The following is a 21,772-nucleotide window of genomic DNA, read 5'->3' on the forward strand; positions in this document are numbered from 1 at the left end:
ATGTGAAAATAAAAAACGGAGTAAAATGGCAAAAATATTTTTATTACTAATTAAATTACTGTTTCCAGACAGCGCTACAATGTCAGTGTAGAAAAATGCATCCACAAATTTAAGGTTACAATTTTCGAGGTTAAATACACAATTTTAACATATTATTAAAAATCGAAAACATGCATTTTCAACACATTTATCTTTAGCTTGAAGAATATAAAAAATACAAAAACGATATCAACTTAAAGTAACTTAACTATAAAACACCATTGAATCGATAAAATAAGGCGGACAAAACTACCATTATTTGAATGTACAGTAAAGCTATTCTGTAAAAATCAATATTGGAGCTGATGGTTAAATGCTGAAAGTCGATGAATCGGTATACATTACTTTGCTTTTTTTGCCAGACGAGTATTTAGGTCACTTGATGATAAGTGTGCCCATGAACACTGGCGATGTTAGAACTATAGATGGAGAATGAGCGGTGCCCTACCACCTGCAGTTTTAAGCTCAACTGGATTAATGCGTGTATTTTAACAAATTCGTACATGCGTGTGACTGACGACTACGACTTTTCCTTCATCCTGTAAATCTCGGAGTGCTTCATCTAATTGGTCTCGTGTCACCGTCTGTAAATATAAATAATATTAAAAATTACCTTTATACTGAAGCACATTTTAATTATTAATTCAAATAATTGTAACAATTTAATAAAAGTGAGCTTTGTAAGATGCAATATTGTCTTGGAAAGTACTTTTGTACTTTTTATGTCATGTTGAATACGTATTTGATATTTTTTAAATTAACATCAGGACTGTTTAGCAAAATAAACCGATAGACAGATCGATGTGTAAAATTTCCCACTAACATCAAATCGCAAGCGTTTATAGTATGACTATATGATTCTTACTAGCTAACTCTACTATAATAAACGATTTAGTAGAACTGCCAAGAGGCATGGTACTCACGATCTGCGAGTTGGCGTTGACGTCCTGCAGCAGCCGCGCGTGCGTGAGCGTGGCGGGGCGGCGCACGGGCTCCAGCAGCGCGCGCAGCGCCGCGCCCAGCTCGGCGCGCCGGCGCCGCGCGGCCGCGCCGAGCCCCGTCGTGAGGATGCCCACGTCGATGCGCCCCGACGCCGGGTCCGTGGCCGACTGCTTCAGTGCCTCGCGGTGCAGTCTGCGTCACACGGGTGTGACAACCATTTGATTAACACTCGAGGATGAAGTGCAGATAAACACACCTTAGATTTTTTTATAGAATAGGAAGGCGGACGAGCATATGGACCACCTGATGGTAAGTGGTCAACAACGCCCATAGATATTGGCATTGTAAGAAATGTTTACCATCGCTTACATCACCAATGCGCCACCAACCTTTCGAACTAAGATGTTATGTCCCTTGTGCCTGTAATTATTTAATAATTCGATTTGAAATTTAATATCTCACCTAGCAGCCTCGTCAACGTCTATAATTTCAACTACAGGACACAGCCGCACCCTCGCGTGCGCTTCCGCTAACCGTATGAGCGACTCCAGCTGTCTCGGATATGCAGATATCTGCCCTCGCCCGCTACCAACTCGTCTGCAACGTAATAGGTCAATTCTATTTAATATTTGTAAAAAAATATGTATATTTGTATTTTTTTATCAGGGTATTGAAAGATGACAAATATGTCTTCGACTATATACTTGAATGCTAACCTCATGTCCACGTACGCGTCGATGAGTCTCTGTTGCGCGGGCTCGCTGAGCGTCGGCTGCACGTGTTCCTTCGCGAAGGCGATGTAGTCGCGCATTAGACTCATGTTCTGAAATAGAACAATACAAAAATTATATTCATTCATATAATTTGTTTGGTATAACAAGTGCCCAATATCAAAAAAGTATATAAATTGGCAGTTTATATCTTTTCATCCCAGTAATATGTTATTTGCATCTCTGTTGCACACTTTATAGTTTGAATAAAAGTTAACGAACCTGGTATTTTCAAATGCAACACATACCTTGAAAGCTAAATTATTATGTCCTTTAATAAAACAACTTTAAATTGCTGTATTGCCATTTTTTATCGCTATAATTTAAATGGTTGTTTAGCTTCGGTTTTTTAGTTAATAGTAGATAGATTTAAGAAAATGCGTAAGCACATACATGGCATGATAATTCAAGATAATATTGTCATGCCCACTGCAATGAATTAAGATACAACTTACGACAGCATCCTCATCTTCCAGAGTTTCAGTTGGGTCCTTATAGTACAGCGATACAAGATGGGATGCCAGTCTTCTGTCAAAAATTTCGTCTTGTGGGTCTAATACTAAGAATATTAAGTCGAATCTGGAATATTATTACAGTTATGTAAATATATAATTAACAACAGAAAATACATGATGATTATTATAATCATTAATTTGGGACTGTTATCAAAAAACTCATACAAGTAATCAATGCCCTAAATAATCATAAATATTATGGCTTTTGCAATGTTACAGATGAATAACTTTTTGGTACTTGATCTTGAACAGTAACTAAACGTGTAAAATTAATACATTTACATGTAATAAAAAAAAATTTAAGGTGTTTTAAAATATCTGATACAATCGAAATTTATGGTATCACTATATTTACTATATTTCTACAGTAACAATAACAGCCTGTGAATGTCCCACTGCTGGGCTAAGGCCTGCTTTCCCTTTTGAGGAGAAGATTTGGAGCTTATTCCACCACGCTGCGCCAATGCGGCTTGGTAGAATACACATGGGGCAGAATTTCAATGAAATTAGACACATGCAGGTTTCCTCACGGTGTTCTCTTTCACCATCAAGCAGGAGATGAATTATAAAGACAAATTAAGCACATGAAAATTCAGTGGCGCTTGCCTGGGTTTGAACCCGCGATCATCGGTTAAGATTCACGCGTTCTAACCACTAGGCCATCTCGGCTTATTAATAGTCCTATAGTAATCTATAATACTACATTCGGCCACGTAGAATGAGAACAGGTGACACATATACAAAGTAGCTTATGTCCTTTCTTTGGGTGCAAATTCGTTTTATAACAAATTTCATCGAAATCGGTTCAATGGTTTAGCCGTGAAAGCGTATTAGACAGAAATATAGAATTACTTTTGCATTAATTATTTCATTTAATACCTATTACTATAGATGTTTCATTACAATGTCAACAAACATATGTCAAGATTACATACCTGGACATAAGTGTGTGAGGTAGTTGTACATTTTCAACAATAGTTTTGTTTTTATTCCATTGAGACTCGGCGGGATTGGCGGCGGCTAGGATCGACGTACGCGCGTTAAGTTCCATCACCTTGCAACGAGAAATTACATGATTATATAAATACCATTTTCATATTTGTTAAAGGTAAGGTCTAAGGTCTTTATTGTTTAGTGAATAAAAAAATAAAAATTACGTTTTTACATCCAAGTCAGATTTGGACTGTGTGAATATAGGTCAATTTATGTGTGCAGTATGCCTGCATGCGTGAATTTTAACTACTTGGCTTATCTTTGTATTCGTACAATATTTAAATATATATGTATACAAATTTTAATAGAGCAGAATTATTACATCAGCTGTATATAATACAGTATACGAATATCTTATAGATTAAACTCTTTATTATCGCCCTATATAAAGAAATCCCATAAAAGTGCAGATTACCCCAATGTACAAAAATGTACTATATAAATAAGTTTAATAAAGTAAATACTATATAGAGTATTTGTATTCTATTAAATTAACATAATAATAATCAAGTAGTTAAGTGTTAGTACATTTTTGGACACATAATACCTGTGTTTATTTCAATCAATCAATCAACAGCCAATCATTGTCCACTGCTGAACATAGGCCTCTCCCAAGGTGCGCCAAAGCTCCCTGTCCTCCGCCTTCCGCATCCAGTTGGTGTCCACCACCTGTGTTTATTTATTACTAGTTAATTACTTCGGTAAGAGTCGTCTTGAAGTAATGTATAAAATTTCTTTTGCCTTGTTTAACGATACTCGAGTTTTATGCTAAAAAAGAAGCACTCAATGTTTCAGAAGCCTGTGTTTCGCAAAATGTTTTTTGTCATAGGTTGAAAGTTTGGAGCTTATTCCACCAACCCGCATTGGAGCAGCGTAGTGGAATAAGCTCCAAACCTTCGTCCCAAAAAGGGAGAAGAGGCCTTAGCCCAGCAGTGGGACATTCACAGGCACACTTACATAGGTTATGTTATGCCTATACGAGAGTAATTCGAGGATATAAAAAAATACTTAACAATTATAATAATAGTACCTAACTTCCTACCTATTCCAATCGAAGGAGTAAAAATTCACAAACCTTAGACTTGCATGTTCCATGTGAGGTGATAATAGCTCTGCTGGATAACGCCACTCCAAACAGATTTTGATTATTATAACTCTATACATAATACAACACTACTCCACTGAACTTCTTATATCTTTTTTAATTTTACTTTCAAAAGTTATTATAACAAGTTCGCCGACATTTAAGACGCCATTTTTCGACGCGGAGAAAGTCGAGGCTCAATGGGTGGAGTCGGTCGAGCAATGGAGAAGGGAGGTCAAAATTGACGAGTTTATTCTTCTTGGTCACAGCCTCGGTGGATTCATAGCCACGGCCTATGCGCTTAAGTATCCCGAGAGGTGAGTGAAAAATAAAGTATTTCTTATCATAATTATTTTAAATTTAGTGTAGAAAGGCAGGTCTACGTTGTTAACATATATATATATATACCCTTTTTTTTCATTGCGACTCCTTGTCACAATGAATAAAACATATTTGTTCCTATAATTAATAATAAAGAATACAATAGAAAAGAATACAATAGAAAAGAACACAATAGAAAAGAACACAATAGAAAAGAATATGCTTAAGAATTATAAGAGTTACAGAACTATTTTAAACAAAAACACAAAAAAACGAAAACTACTTTGTACAAAAGACGGTCTTATCGCTAAAAGAGATCTCTTTCAGACAACCTTTGGGTGAAGGACATGAGTGACGTATAATTTATGAAGAAATTATACTATTCTTTTATCCTGTCAAATATATTGTCAGCTTATTATGTACAATTCTTTAAGTTAATAAAAGCCAAGTTTCCTTCTGGTTTTGTCTTTTATGTATCAATTTTATTAACTTAAAATATGTCTCAAGATAATTTTGTCTCTCAAGCCACGATGTCTCGCTATCTCCGACCTGACAGATTTGATGTAGACGCATTAGCGGTTTACGTTTACAAATTTTTTATCCGAAGAAATTACTATTAATACTCCTGATTCTATGAAGCTGATGCTATTGGTAAATCATTCATCACCAGCCGAAAGACGTCCACTGCTGGACAAAGGCCTCCCCCAAGGATTTCCACGTTGGCCGATCTTGCGCTGCCCGCATCCAACGGCCGCCCGCGACTCGTTCTAAGTCGTCGGCCTGCCCACGCTGCGTCTTCCGGTTCGTGGTCGCCACTCGAGAACCTTTCTGCCCCAGCGGCCGTCGGTTCTGCGAGCAATGTGCCCCGCCCACTGCCACTTCAATTTAGCAATTCTTCGGGCTATGTCGGTTACTTTGGTTCGCCTGCGGATTTCATCATTTCTGATTCGGTCTCGCAGAGAAACTCCGAGCATAGCCCTCTCCATTGCCCTTTGAGTGACCTTGAGCCTTCTTATGAGGCCCATTGTGAGCGACCACGTCTCTGATCCATAAGTCATCACTGGCAACACACACTGGTCGAAGACTTTCGACTTGAGACACTGCGGTATTTGGGATGAGAAGATATCGTGTAGCTTCCCGAGCGCTGCCCAGCCGAGTTGAATTCGACGATTGACCTCTTTCTCGAAGTTGGACCTACCTAGTTGGATGGTCTGACCTAGGTAGACATAGTTGTCTACAACTTCGAGTGCAGAATTTCCAACCTTGACTTGAGTGGGTGCAACATGGATGTTCGACATGATTTTCGTCTTGTCCATGTTCATTTTTAGACCCACTTGTTGGGAATCCCTGCTGAGGTCATCGAGCATAGTGCCGAGGTCTTCCAAGGTCTCAGCCATAATTACAATGTCATAGGCAAGTCGAAGATGAGTGATGTACTCGCCGTTGATATTGATGCCAAGTCCGTTCCAGTCCAGAAGCTTGAAAACATCTTCCAATGCAGCGGTAAACAGTTTCGGAGATATCACGTCTCCCTGTCTTACACCTCTCTGCAGTTGGATAGGTTTTGAGTTCTGATCCTGGAGTCGGATCGACATGGTGGCGTTCTCGTACAAGCACTTTAATACCCTGATATACCGATAATCAATTTGGCACCTTTGAAGAGAATTCAGCACGGCCCAGGTTTCGATCGAATCAAAGGCTTTCTCATAGTCCACAAATGCTAAGCAAAGTGGCTGGTTATACTCCTCAGTCTTCTGTATAACTTGCCGCATCGTATGTATGTGGTCTATGGTGCCTTTCCGGAATCCGGCTTGTTCGGGTGGCTGGAAGTCATCAAGCCTTTGCTCGAGACGATTCGTAATGACTCTCGAAAACAACTTGTAAACATGACTCAGCAGTGAGATGGGCTTGTAATTCTTCAGAAGGGTTTTATCACCCTTCTTAAAGAAAAGTACCACCACACTTCTGTGCCATGCTTTTGGCGTTTGACCTTTGGCAATGACGGAGTTAAAAAGCCTCTGAAGAGCCCTGAGGATCGGTGTACCACCCGCCTTCAGAAGCTCGGCTGTAATACCATCATCACCAGGTGCCTTGTTGTTTTTGAGTTGTCCGAGAGCCATTCTAATCTCGAAAAGTCTGACGTCCTGAAAATCTTCAGTGTAGTGTCGGGTTAGTCTTGCTCTGGGATCTGCAGCATGACTACTGACAGGTGATTGAGCTGTCGTGTACAGCTGACCGTAGAACTTCTCAACCTCTTCCAATAGCTCAGATCTTGACGTGACTATTCTGCCATCCTCAGTTTTCAGCCTTGTCAGTTGACTCTGACCAACAGACAGATCTCTGGCGAACACTTTAGAGCCTTTGTTCCGCTCGATGGCCTCTTTAATGCGCATTGTATTAAATTGGCGAGTGTCGCGAGTTAGAGACTTTGAAATCTGTCTGTTGATCAGCCGATAGCCGGCAGCATCAGCTGGGGACGTCAGAATCATTTCAGTCAGACGTCAGAGTCTTTCCTCCATAAGCCGTAGGGTAGAGGCAGAGATCTTTTTGGTTCCTTTTGTACGGCTGGTCTTGAAGGTCTTACGGTAAGGTAGGACCCAGCCGTACGGACAGTTTCCACAAGCCTGTCGTTGTATGTGTCCACTTCCTCGCAGTCTGCTAGGCAATCGAATCGGTTTTGGAGTTCGAGCTGAAAGGCTTCGGGATTTCGGATTTGAAGAGGTGATGGTCGGAGCGTAGACTTCATCAGTCGGGACCTCTGGAGTTTAACATTGATATTTAACGAGCCTCTTACGAGTCTGTGATCGCTCCTAGTTTTGACTGCATTGATCACGGAGACGTCATTAAATATTTGTCTTCTCGTCGACAAGATGAAGTCTATCTCATTCTTCCCATCAGGGCTCACCCAGGTCCATTTACGCTGACCTGGCTTCTTGAAAAAGGAGTTCATCATAAAGAGTCCCTCCTTCTCCATAAAGTCGGCCAACATCTGGCCCCGAGGGTTGCGGTCTCCAATTCCATGAGTTCCCACCTTTAACTCATCACCGAATCGTTTGCCCAGCTTCGCGTTAAAGTCCCCCATTACAACAGTGAAATGAGTCACACAATCTGCCGGGGATTCTTAGCACCCCCTGCCCCGCCGTTACCACAGCTGTTCCTTTTCCAATCATTTAGCTCCAACTATTTTTTCATATATTCGAGATTGTAAATTTTACGAAGATGCAATAAAAATACTTGATAATATCTACATAAAATCTAAAAATGAAATTCTAGCACGAGACGTACTAATTTCTAAAAAACAGCGTCCAGAAGAATCTATTTCTGAATATTCAAGGGCATTGAAACTCTTGGCTTATGACTGTATCTTTCGAAATGTTACTGCCGAAGAACATGAACAGCAGACAATTAGAGGAGCATTTATTGCTGGCATTACATCTCAGAAAATTCGAGAACGTCTTTTGGAGAACAATACAATTACTTTGGATGACGCTTTAAATCAAGCTATATCACTAGAAACTGCAGAACGAGGCTCAGAAATAATTACTGGGAATACAAATTCATTACAACTAAATGCTTCCTCAAATAATGTGACTGATTTGAATCCAAATGTGGCTGTATCCATTTTACAGCGAAGACGCTGCTTCTTTTGCGGTGGAAATATACACCAAAGAATAAAATAAACCAACCACCAAATAATAAAATGTCCTGCCTTTAAAGTGACATTTCAACTGTGTTCTAAACAAGGTCATTTTGCTAAGGTCTGTCGAAGCAATAAACAACAAACTGCAAATGCTCTAACTACAGACTCAGACGTAAATTATAATTTAAACGAAAATTTCTTAGCTGCGTCTCCTAATAGTTTACTAAAAGCTACTATACCAGTTTTTATAAATAATATACGCGCTGATGCATTAATAGACACAGGAAGCTCTGTTAGTTTTATAGACAAAAATTTAGTGGAAATAATGAAACTAAAAATACGACCCTGCAAACAGACTATTACTTTAGCATTGTTGGCACATGTATCATTCGTAGAAGGTATGTGCTATGCTTCGGTTAAACTAGATTGCCATGTCTATGAACAACGTCAACTCTTAATAGTTCACAATCGTTGTGCGGATGTCATTATAAGCCATGATATACTGAAAGATCATTCGACATTAGAATTTAAATTTGGAAGTTATAGAGAACCTTTAAAAATATGCAATGTTATGTTAATGTGGCGGTAAAATCTAGACGATATAGTAAAGCAGATAGCAATTTTATAAATACTGAAATTTCAAATCTTCTAGCAGATGGAGTTCTTGAACCTAGCATTTCACCTTGGCGTGCTCAAGTCCTTGTTACTGGAGGAGGAGTACACCGAAAACGCTTAGTAGTAGATTATTCACAAACTATCAACAGATTTACACTTTTAGATGCATATTCTTTACCAAATATAGAAAAAATAATATCTAAAGTTGCAAAATATAACTATTTCAGTCAAATTGATTTAAAAAGTGCCTACCATCAGATTCCAATACTAGAAAAAGAAAAACTTTATACTGCTTTTGAAGCCTGTGGTAATCTATATCAATTTACAAGAATACCGTTTGGAGTCACAAATGGAGTAGCAGCATTTCAACGAGCTTTAAATTTTATAATTAACACAGAACACCTGAAAGGTATATTTTGCTATTTAGATGATCTTACTGTGTGTGGAAAGGACAAAGATGATCATGATCAAAACTTAAATTGTTTTATGGCTGCTGTCAAAAAGTACAATTTGACAATTAATGAACAAAAATCTATCTTTGGTGTCAATTCTATTAATCTGCTTGGATACAATATAAAAGACAATACTGTCAAACCTGATTCTGATAGATTGAAACCACTGTTACACCTGCCAATTCCTACAAATAACGTTGAATTAAAAATAACATTAGGTTTTTTTGCTCACTACGCAAAATGGATAAATAATTTTTCACAGAAAATACATCCATTGATTGGTATTAAGTCTTTTCCCATCGACGATATTGCAAAACATTGCTTTGCGTTATTGAATTGCGTTATTGATGATAATGAGCTTCTCATTGTAGAGACTGACGCATCAGAATTTGCCATTGCTGCATCTCTTTCTCAAAAAGGGCGTCCTATAGCTTTTTTCTCTAGAACCCTTTCAAATTCAGAACAACGACAACCTTCAATTGAAAAAGAAGCATGTGCCATTGTAGAGAGTCTTCACAAATGGCGTCATTACTTAACTGGTAAACACTTTTTTGTTATATAACAGATCAACGCTCCGCACTTAAAAGATAAAAAATGATACTTACATCCACAACAAAAAGAAAACAAATGATCTACATATAGCAACTATTAACTGTCGATCTCTTAGAACCCCTGAAAAAGTTCAAGAAATAGAAAATGCAGTAGAAGAAATAAAATGGAATATTATTGGTATTAGCGAAATGAGAAAATTCGGGGAAGGAACAGAAGATCACGGGAACTTTATATTACACTATAAAGGATAGACGCCGGGATTGTATGGAGTCGGATTCATGATTAAAACAAATCTTGCAAACTGCATTGAAGAAATAAGAGGAATCTCAGAACGCATCGCAATCCTTAATATAAAAATACCCATAAATGGGGAAAAGGAAGAAAACTGGTCCATCATCCAGGCGTATTCACCAACAGAACCAGACAACAAAGAAGACATAACAAAAGTTGAAAAATTCTATGAAGACCTCCAAAAAACTTGCGAAAGCGCACATAAAAATATCATAGTGATGGGAGATTTCAACGGCAAACAAATTGGAACACAAAATAATGAAGAAGAGCTCATAATAGGAAGCGATGGAGTTGGCATAAGAAGTAAAAACGGCTCAAGATTAGTGAATTTTGCATTAGAAAACCGGTTAAGTATTCTTAACAGTTTCTATAAAAGAAACCATCAAAAAAATGGACATGGATCTCCCCAAATGGACTGTTTAAAAATGTAATCGATTACATTACTTCGAACGATAGAAAATTTTTTAAAGATGTATGTATTATAAACAATTTAAATTTTAATACGGACCATAGAATGATTCGGGCAACATTGGCAGGAGCACGCCCCAAAAAAACAAGACTATTTTATAATAAGCACACGCCTATCCAATATACAGGTAACACCAAATCTCTGCTTAACAACCTTCAAGAATCACTAGATGCTGATGAATTCGATAAAAAAGAATGCACTTCATTACAGGCATAATATGATAAACTATTAAACCAGCTGAAAACGGTAACAAGACAAACAAACACAAACAGCAAGAAAGAAATTTCACCTAACACTAAACAACTACTGCAAGAACGTAAGAAACTTTAACAAACAAAGAGAAAATAACGATAACCGTAAAAAAATAACAGAAATAAGCAAAACGATTAGGTTTACTAATTAAAAAACTTAGGAAAGAAATGAAAACCAAACGGATAACTACTATACAAAACTATATACAAAAAACAGGAGGAATAAAAAAGGCATTAAAGAAATTAAATGACAAAAAAGATTGGATACTAAATATGAAAACGCAAGATAGGAAAACTACAAGTAAAAGATCTGAAATACTAAAAGTTGCTACTGAATTTTACCGGAAATTATATCAAAGTCAAACAGTGGAACAAGCAGTAATAGGATACGATACACAAACTGACGGAGAACAAATACCTGAAATATTAAAAGAAGAAACTGACAAAGCAATTAGTTCACAAAAGGCTGATAGAACACCCGGACCAGACCTCATTACAAATGAACTATTAAAAATTACGTTACCAGTGATTGCACCAAAGCTTACCGAAATATTCAACAAAATTGTAAAGACTGAAAAGATCCCTAAGGATTGGACTAAGTCGACAATTATACTGATACATAAAAAAGGTGATAAAGGAGATATACACAAACTATAGACCCATTAGTTTAATGTCTAATATCTATAAGGTATTTTCAAAAATTTTACTGTATAGAATTACCGATATCCTTGAAGAAAATCAGCCTAAGGAACAGGCGGGATTCCGTAGCAAATTTTCAACAACAAACAATAGATCATATCCACGTCCTTAGACAAATAAAGCATTCGACACATTGGAACACGGCTTTATCTGGGACGCATTAGCTACACATGGCATAGAAACAAAATACATACGAATTCTTAAAAACATTTACACAAAGAGTACTGGGCAAGTCAAACTAGAATGTATAGGAGAAGAATTTTCGATTAAGCGAGGTGTACGACAAGGAGACCCTATCTCACCTAAACTATTTTCAGCCGTCCTAGAAATGATATTTAGCAATCTAGACTGGGCAAACAAAGGTCTAAACATAAATGGGGAAAATCTGAGTCACCTGCGTTTCGCAGACGATTTAATTTTATTTGCAGACGGTCCGAAGACCCTGGAAACTATGCTGCAACAGCTAACGGTTGAAAGCGAAAAGGCAGGTCTGTCAATAAACCTAACAAAAACAAAAATAATGTCAAATTCTTTGCAAACAGAGGTCATAAAAATAAATAATGAGCAAATAGAATACGTACAGGAGTATATATACTTGGGACAGCTAATATCTACCGAACAATGCATGCAGAAAGAAATAGAAAGAAGAATCGCTAATACTTGGAAACGTTATTGGTCACTTAGTGAAATTATAAAGAACAAAGAAATATCTATGAAAGAAAAAAGGAAAACATATAATATGTGTATTCTACCATGTTTACTATATGGGTATCACACCTGGGCATTGACAGTACAATTAGGAAACAGAATAAAAATTTGCTAAAACGGAATAGAGAGAAGTACGACAGGAGTTAAAAGAAAGGACCGAGAAAAACTAATAATCATAAAAAGTAAAACAAAATTTGAAGATGTATACACATCATATAAACAACTAAAGTGGAGATGGGCAGGACATATGATGAGAGAAAAGAAAGAAAAATGGACAAGGTTAGTAACGGAATGGTACCCTCGAGATGGTAAAAGAAACAGAGGTAGACAGACTATGAGATGGGAGGACGACATTAAAAAAGTAGCGGGTCCAACATGGACTCGCAAAGCAAAATACAGAATAGAATGGAAATCTTTAGAGGAGGCCTTTGTCGGAAGACAAGCTGTAGGAGATGAACGACCGTGAGTCGATATCTTACTTCCAAAGTTTATTTTTTTATTTATATTATTTAAAAAATAAAAATTGAGATGATCAATACACCTCTTTACCGCTTTATTTATTTATCTCATGTGCTTCACTCAAAGGTTGTCTGAAAGAGATCTCTTATAGCGATAACACCGTCTTTTGTACAAAGTAGTTTTCGTTTTTTTTTTTTTTGTTTTTTTTTTGCTTAAAATGGTTCTGTAACTCTTATAATTCTTAAGCATATTCTTTTCTATTGTGTTCTTTTCTATTGTATTCTTTTCTATTGTAGTCTATTCTATTGTTAGCTATTCCTTTTACTTACAATGCATTATTAATTATAGGAACAAATATGTTTTTTTCATTGTGACTCCTTAAACGGTATGTGAGCAAGACTCGTAACGGGCAAAAAGGGACATCAAATCTTAGCTCGCTTTGATGGCTGTTGAACAAAGGAGTGGTTTTTACTTATTTCCATTGGTTAACCGTGGAGATTAACATTTACCTTCTTAAAGGGTTTTTTTTTGTTAAAAATACAATAATATATTGCTATTACCCAGATGAGATTGAAAAAAAACCACCAGTACAGAGATAGTTATTTTCATTTAGTTATTTATTTCAACAGGGTGCGACACCTTATCCTCGCGGATCCGTGGGGCTTCCCCGAGAAACCCTCGAACGTCTACGAAAAGTACCAAGTGCCGTTTTGGTTCCGAGCCGTGGCCACTGCCCTGCAGCCCTTGAACCCGCTGTGGTCGGTCCGCGCCGCCAGGCCGGCCGGCAAGTGGCTCGTCAGCAAGACCCGCCCTGACATATCCAGGAAGTATTTGAACTACGTGCCCGACGCCGAGACCGTCATTCCAGAGTACATATACAAATGCAACTCAAAGGCGCCTAGGTGGGCAATCGTTCATATATTACTTATTTTAAATATTCATCTTACGACTATATGTCATTCGTGTACCTTTTGGTTTAAATATTTAATGGATTTACTTATACACACATGTGTTGTACACCAATCCACCCATCAATCAGCAGTGGAGTAGCTAGGTGTACTGAACCCGCTAATTAACAAGGGATGCATTTGCCCCGTTACTATAACGATATGTTCTCACCCGCAGTGGCGAGGGCGCCTTCCACACACTGATGCACGGGTTCGGCTGGGCCAAGAACCCCATGTTGCGTCGCGTGGGCCGGCTCGATGCCGGCCTGCCCATCACCGTGCTGTACGGGTCGCGCTCCTGGGTCGAATACAGCACCGGACACGTGATCGGAGAGAGCCGGCCCGACTCCCAGACATATGTGCAGGTAACGACCGACGCCCACATTGATAAATCGGATTGAAGCAAAAGCTAATCTCTAAAATCTGATTTATAAAATGTTCAAGTTATTTTCTTGTATATACACAACTGTAACGGTAGATTTCGTAGTAAAAATTATTATTTATTTTACATTTCTTTGTCTACTTTATTACAGGTAATAAATGGCGCAGGTCACCACATTTATGTAGATAAACCTGAACAGTTCAACAAGTTCGTACTAGAAGCATGCGCACGCGCAGACGACGGACCTAGAACGAAAAGTTTACCAAACACGGAGAACAGTACGGACACAAACACCGACAACAACAATCACGGGCCTACGTCTTGATAGTGATTATAGTTTATTTAGTTAGGAATAGCTTTTGAATTTATTAAAATTTATTAATAAAAAAAATTATATCACAAATGTGCCTATATATCAAGTAGGAATAACATCGCTTTATAACGAAACATGTTCAATTAAAAGCAGTTTTAAGTCAGTATTACGCTAAGGCGAACCGCTTGAATATTTACATTTTATTTTTCAAATTGTAATTGGAGAATTCAGACATCCTATTCGTTTACAATATACTGTTTAAAGAATAAAAAACGACTGCATCAGCCCTTTATAATAAATCATAATTCGATATAGGCGATGTCCAATGTATCTAAATTTTATTTAAATTAAGTGAAAGTTTCTTATTTTATTAACGGTCTTACTTTACTTTAAATGTGGTTTAGGGTAATAATGATTTATCTATTTCTGTCATTGATAATTTAAATCTAAAAACAAGTCATTGTTTTATTACTAACCATAGACAACATTTATAGGTATAGAGTTATAGACTATAATAATATAATGTCCTCCAGACCGATTTCGGCCACGGCGGTCAATCTCAAGAGAGATTAGCCAACTGCGCAATAGACTATACCAACCACAGCAAGAGTAAAGACAAATAAACAATGTTGACACTGAACTGACACGATATTATTTCGCGAAATAATTTTGTGAAGTCGTTATCGTAATTTTGGAAGTTAAATTAAAGTGGATGTAAGTAGTTAAGTTGTAGTGTTGTATTCTAAATAAAAATATATTAATCATGAACTGTTTGTAATGCATAAGGTATATCTAAATCGAATGTTTGTTTATCTTTACTCTTTAGATTAGAATGGGGTATACATCCGTTAGAATTTAGTTTTTGTTATGTGTATTGTAGCCAATTGCTGACGTTTATGTATATTAATAATAAAAAATAAAAGGAATTTTTGAAAATTAAAAAACGCAACTGCCTTTAATGAATTTAAAACCCCATACATTCAAATTTATTAAGATATTTAAAAGTTATAGCGGAATAAAGAAACTCGTGTATACATCAACCCTGAAAACATTACACTCATTTTTTGGACAGACTAACATTTGGCAGTAAACAATATTTCTCACTTGTAGAGTTAAAAGGGATGACAAGTATTTGATTCCTGTCAAATGTTGACAGGATATAGTTAGTGACAGTGTAGAGATTGTGTAGGAATAGCGCCATTTAAACATTATGTTAATTTAGTTTTAAAATGCACAAGTACAGGTTTAAAAGTATTGTATGCCTCTTAATATTGTTGAGCTTAAGATTTTTATACTTAAAATTACTTATGTAAATAAAGATAATTTATTGAAAGGAATATTGTGTTTTATTTATATGTATTTCTGAAAGTAGTTTAGAACATTGATAATATGTGAAAATAAAAAACGGAGTAAAATGGCAAAAATATTTTTATTACTAATTAAATTACTGTTTCCAGACAGCGCTACAATGTCAGTGTAGAAAAATGCATCCACAAATTTAAGGTTACAATTTTCGAGGTTAAATACACAATTTTAACATATTATTAAAAATCGAAAACATGCATTTTCAACACATTTATCTTTAGCTTGAAGAATATAAAAAATACAAAAACGATATCAACTTAAAGTAACTTAACTATAAAACACCATTGAATCGATAAAATAAGGCGGACAAAACTACCATTATTTGAATGTACAGTAAAGCTATTCTGTAAAAATCAATATTGGAGCTGATGGTTAAATGCTGAAAGTCGATGAATCGGTATACATTACTTTGCTTTTTTTGCCAGACGAGTATTTAGGTCACTTGATGATAAGTGAAGTATTACTATAGATGGAGAATGAGCGGTGCCCTACCACCTGCAGTTTTAAGCTCAACTGGATTAATGCGTGTATTTTAACAAATTCGTACATGCGTGTGACTGACGACTACGACTTTTCCTTCATCCTGTAAATCTCGGAGTGCTTCATCTAATTGGTCTCGTGTCACCGTCTGTAAATATAAATAATATTAAAAATTACCTTTATACTGAAGCACATTTTAATTATTAATTCAAATAATTGTAACAATTTAATAAAAGTGAGCTTTGTAAGATGCAATATTGTCTTGGAAAGTACTTTTGTACTTTTTATGTCATGTTGAATACGTATTTGATATTTTTTAAATTAACATCAGGACTGTTTAGCAAAATAAACCGATAGACAGATCGATGTGTAAAATTTCCCACTAACATCAAATCGCAAGCGTTTATAGTATGACTATATGATTCTTACTAGCTAACTCTACTATAATAAACGATTTAGTAGAACTGCCAAGAGGCATGGTACTCACGATCTGCGAGTTGGCGTTGACGTCCTGCAGCAGCCGCGCGTGCGTGAGCGTGGCGGGGCGGCGCACGGGCTCCAGCAGCGCGCGCAGCGCCGCGCCCAGCTCGGCGCGCCGGCGCCGCGCGGCCGCGCCGAGCCCCGTCGTGAGGATGCCCACGTCGATGCGCCCCGACGCCGGGTCCGTGGCCGACTGCTTCAGTGCCTCGCGGTGCAGTCTGCGTCACACGGGTGTGACAACCATTTGATTAACACTCGAGGATGAAGTGCAGATAAACACACCTTAGATTTTTTTATAGAATAGGAAGGCGGACGAGCATATGGACCACCTGATGGTAAGTGGTCAACAACGCCCATAGATATTGGCATTGTAAGAAATGTTTACCATCGCTTACATCACCAATGCGCCACCAACCTTTCGAACTAAGATGTTATGTCCCTTGTGCCTGTAATTATTTAATAATTCGATTTGAAATTTAATATCTCACCTAGCAGCCTCGTCAACGTCTATAATTTCAACTACAGGACACAGCCGCACCCTCGCGTGCGCTTCCGCTAACCGTATGAGCGACTCCAGCTGTCTCGGATATGCAGATATCTGCCCTCGCCCGCTACCAACTCGTCTGCAACGTAATAGGTCAATTCTATTTAATATTTGTAAAAAAATATGTATATTTGTATTTTTTTATCAGGGTATTGAAAGATGACAAATATGTCTTCGACTATATACTTGAATGCTAACCTCATGTCCACGTACGCGTCGATGAGTCTCTGTTGCGCGGGCTCGCTGAGCGTCGGCTGCACGTGTTCCTTCGCGAAGGCGATGTAGTCGCGCATTAGACTCATGTTCTGAAATAGAACAATACAAAAATTATATTCATTCATATAATTTGTTTGGTATAACAAGTGCCCAATATCAAAAAAGTATATAAATTGGCAGTTTATATCTTTTCATCCCAGTAATATGTTATTTGCATCTCTGTTGCACACTTTATAGTTTGAATAAAAGTTAACGAACCTGGTATTTTCAAATGCAACACATACCTTGAAAGCTAAATTATTATGTCCTTTAATAAAACAACTTTAAATTGCTGTATTGCCATTTTTTATCGCTATAATTTAAATGGTTGTTTAGCTTCGGTTTTTTAGTTAATAGTAGATAGATTTAAGAAAATGCGTAAGCACATACATGGCATGATAATTCAAGATAATATTGTCATGCCCACTGCAATGAATTAAGATACAACTTACGACAGCATCCTCATCTTCCAGAGTTTCAGTTGGGTCCTTATAGTACAGCGATACAAGATGGGATGCCAGTCTTCTGTCAAAAATTTCGTCTTGTGGGTCTAATACTAAGAATATTAAGTCGAATCTGGAATATTATTACAGTTATGTAAATATATAATTAACAACAGAAAATACATGATGATTATTATAATCATTAATTTGGGACTGTTATCAAAAAACTCATACAAGTAATCAATGCCCTAAATAATCATAAATATTATGGCTTTTGCAATGTTACAGATGAATAACTTTTTGGTACTTGATCTTGAACAGTAACTAAACATGTAAAATTAATACATTTACATGTAATAAAAAAAAATTTAAGGTGTTTTAAAATATCTGATACAATCGAAATTTATGGTATCACTATATTTACTATATTTCTACAGTAACAGTAACAGCCTGTGAATGTCCCACTGCTGGGCTAAGGCCTGCTTTCCCTTTTGAGGAGAAGGTTTGGAGCTTATTTCACCACGCTGCGCCAATGCGGCTTGGTAGAATACACATGTGGCAGAATTTCAATGAAATTAGACACATGCAGGTTTCCTCACGGTGTTCTCTTTCACCATCAAGCAGGAGATGAATTATAAAGACAAATTAAGCACATGAAAATTCAGTGGCGCTTGCCTGGGTTTGAACCCGCGATCATCGGTTAAGATTCACGCGTTCTAACCACTAGGCCATCTCGGCTTATTAATAGTCCTATAGTAATCTATAATACTACATTCGGCCACGTAGAATGAGAACAGGTGACACACATACAAAGTAGCTTATGTCCTTTCTTTGGGTGCAAATTCGTTTTATAACAAATTTCATCGAAATCGGTTCAATGGTTTAGCCGTGAAAGCGTATTAGACAGAAATATAGAATTACTTTTGCATTAATTATTTTATTTAATACCTATTACTATAGATGTTTCATTACAATGTCAACAAACATATGTCAAGATTACATACCTGGACATAAGTGTGTGAGGTAGTTGTACATTTTCAACAATAGTTTTGTTTTTATTCCATTGAGACTCGGCGGGATTGGCGGCGGCTAGGATCGACGTACGCGCGTTAAGTTGACAGATGATACCGGCCTTTGCTATTGATAGTGTCTGTTGCTCCATCACCTTGCAACGAGAAATTACATGAAATTATTTAATTATCATTGTCATATTTGTTAAAAGTAAGGTCTTAATTGTTTAGTGAATGAAAAAATAAAATGCCGAGATGGCCCTGTGGTAAGAACGCGTGAATCTTAACCGATGATCGTGGGTTCAAACCCGGGCAAGCACCACTGAATTTTCATGTGCTTAATTTGTGATTATAATTCATCTCGTGCTTTACGGTGAAGGAAAACATCGTGAGGAAACCTGCATGTGTCTAATTTCACTGAAGTTCTGCCACATGTGAATTCTACCAACCCGCATTGGAGCAGCGTGGTGGAATAAGCTCCAAACCTTCTCCTCAAAAAGAGGAGAGGAGGCCTTTAGCCCAGCAGTGGGACATTCACAGGCTGTTACGGAATAAAAAAATAATAATTACGTTTCATGTCCAAGTCAGATTTGGACTGTATGAATGTAGGTCAATGTATGTGTGCAGTATACCTGCATGCGTGAATTTTAACTACTTAGCTTATCTTTTTATTCGTACAATATTTAAATATATATGTATATAAATTTTAATAGAGCATAATTATTACATCAGCTGTATATAATACAGTATACAAATATTTTATATATTAAACTCTTTAATATCGCCCTATATTAAGAAATCCCATAAAAGTACAGATTACCCCAATGTACAAAAATAGAAATGGATAGAATTTAGGAAATTAAAAGTATTGACATCAGCATTAACAGTGCATGACATCCTAATTAAAATTTTCAACTAAATTAATTGGGATTAGAAACTAAATACTGTTTCAGTTTTATATTGAGTTGCAATATTTGAGCTGACATGGCTGTGGTTTGAAATGGGTATCTTAACTGAAGATTATGGGTTCAAACCCGGACAAGGACCTGAACTTTCATGTGCTTAATTTATGTATGAATATAATTTAACTCATGCTCAGCAGTGAAGGAAAACATTGTGAGGCCACCTGCACATGTTTGCTATAAAACCTGTCATATGTGTATCCACCAACTCACATTGGTTCTCAAAAAGAGAGTTTGTTAGTATTTGACTTACATTTACTAACAGATTTTAATGTATTTTTAAACATTAATTAATTGTAGTCAATGCAATGATTTTAAATGGATTGAACTCTTATATAAAAGTCATTTAAAAAAGTAGATTTGGGAACAGCTAGGAAAATATATTATCACTTACTTCATGAAGTACACTTCGAGTGGAGTCATTCATCTTGTCAAACTCATCTATACAGCATATACCATTATCAGCTAACACTAATGCACCCCTGCAAAACATTAAAAAAATCGTTAACACTTGCCATGATTTGTGAAAGTCCAGCTGCAAAGGTTCCCTCTCGTCAGATATAAGTATTGTCGTGTCCTGTTTAAAGGATCCATGAGCCAAGAAAACTACAGACACAAGGGACTGACCCTGACCTGATAATAATTGGTGGAGACCAACTTACAATTATCATCTCATCAGTAAAATACTTTGTGTATCGGAATTATAATTTAAATTGCGAACAAAGTGTCTTTAATTCTTTTTACATTATTTAATTTGTCAATGCAAGTTTAATCACTCACGTTTGCAGGACCAACTGTCGTGTGTCAGGGTCCTTGGTGACGTAGGCGGTGAGACCGACGGCGGACGAGCCGCGGCCCGACGTGTACTGCGCGCGCGGCACCAGCGCGTGCACCCAGCGCAGCAACTGCGACTTGCTCGTGCCCGGGTCGCCGCACAGCAGGATATTGATCTCCGATCTGGTAAATACCAACACAAAAATAGTAGTTTCATTATAATACTAGGAAGGAACGTGAAGTTCTTAGAAATAATTATGAACCTTTGAATCTTCATTTCGCAGTATTATAAGTATCTAAGCTACATGCCGTGGAGTACCGGCTTAGAATAGTACTCCCCCAATCTCATCCCGTGGGTGTCGTAAGAGGCGACTGAGGGACGGGGAAAAGGGGGGATGGGCAGCAGCGTCCCCCCTCCCATAAACATCTTACCCCCCTACTGGGCTCGCCAACACGCCTGCCCAGCGCGGCGAGTATGGGCAAACCCCTCCCTTAATCCCCCAGTTACCGGCAAGCCCGCTAGGCCCGACCAAGGTAGCGGTCGCAGTATCGGCAGGGCAGGGGGTGCTAAGAATCACCGGTTCACGTATAAAACGACTGCACATGGCAACGTATAATGGACGCTCGATGAGGCTGGACCATCACCTCGCCGAATTAGAAGTAGAGTTAAGTCATATAAACTGGCATATACTGGGGTTATCTGAAGTCCGAAGACAGGGGGAGGACACGATAACTCTAGAGTCCGGTAACTTACTCTACTTCCGCGAAGGTGATAACCGTTCCCAGGGTGGTGTCGGTTTTCTAGTCAAAAAGGATCTCATTAGCAGCATTGTGGAAATCAGTAGTGTGTCGAACCGGGTAGCGTACCTTGTCCTAAAACTTTCCGACAGGTACTCCCTGAAGATCGTACAGGTATATGCGCCAACTTCGACATACTCTGATGATGTGGTCGAAGCGATGTACGAGGACATCGCAAAGGCCCTCAACGACACCTCGAAGGCCCACTACAATGTTGTT

General features: G+C 37.6%; 3 protein-coding genes across 6 annotated transcripts in view; 1 reads left to right on the forward strand and 2 right to left on the reverse strand.

The window, feature by feature from the left end:
* The window catches only part of LOC126774991 (1-acylglycerol-3-phosphate O-acyltransferase ABHD5), a 31,091-nt gene extending 15,312 nt beyond the window's left edge, over positions 1-15,779 (forward strand). Inside the window, exon 8 of one of the 2 annotated variants that reach the window (XR_007669849.1) lies at positions 15,295-15,779. Coding sequence is in view for 1 of the 2 variants with exons in the window: in XM_050496689.1 (XP_050352646.1) it covers positions 14,412-14,454 (43 nt within the window). In the remaining variant the exon portion in view is untranslated. Of the gene's footprint in view, positions 1-14,411; positions 14,635-15,294 lie in introns of those variants that run through there. The other variant, XM_050496689.1, reaches the window with a different exon arrangement.
* The window catches only part of LOC126774951 (DNA replication licensing factor MCM4-like), a 28,055-nt gene continuing 6,383 nt past the window's right edge, over positions 101-21,772 (reverse strand). For 2 of the 3 annotated variants that reach the window (XM_050496626.1, XM_050496627.1), the window contains exons 10-17: positions 20,762-20,938; positions 20,376-20,463; positions 19,014-19,174; positions 18,019-18,142; positions 17,510-17,616; positions 17,256-17,390; positions 16,775-16,985; positions 16,035-16,435 (exon numbers count right to left, since the gene is read on the reverse strand). In XM_050496626.1, coding sequence (XP_050352583.1) covers positions 16,340-16,435; positions 16,775-16,985; positions 17,256-17,390; positions 17,510-17,616; positions 18,019-18,142; positions 19,014-19,174; positions 20,376-20,463; positions 20,762-20,938 — 1,099 coding nt within the window. In that variant the 3' untranslated portion in view covers positions 16,035-16,339. Of the gene's footprint in view, positions 444-16,034; positions 16,436-16,774; positions 16,986-17,255; positions 17,391-17,509; positions 17,617-18,018; positions 18,143-19,013; positions 19,175-20,375; positions 20,464-20,761; positions 20,939-21,772 lie in introns of those variants that run through there. The other variant, XR_007669848.1, reaches the window with a different exon arrangement.
* On the reverse strand, positions 442-3,317 carry LOC126775061 (DNA replication licensing factor MCM4-like). Its single transcript, XM_050496788.1, has 6 exons — positions 3,202-3,317; positions 2,207-2,330; positions 1,698-1,804; positions 1,444-1,578; positions 963-1,173; positions 442-623 (listed from the first exon to the last, which is right to left on the reverse strand). Exons 1-6 carry the CDS (start codon positions 3,315-3,317, stop codon positions 528-530), a joined length of 789 nt encoding a protein of 262 aa, XP_050352745.1. The 3' UTR covers positions 442-527.

This window comes from Nymphalis io, chromosome 17, assembly GCF_905147045.1.
Source record: "Nymphalis io chromosome 17, ilAglIoxx1.1, whole genome shotgun sequence".
NCBI classification, from domain to species: Eukaryota; Metazoa; Arthropoda; class Insecta; order Lepidoptera; family Nymphalidae; genus Nymphalis; species Nymphalis io.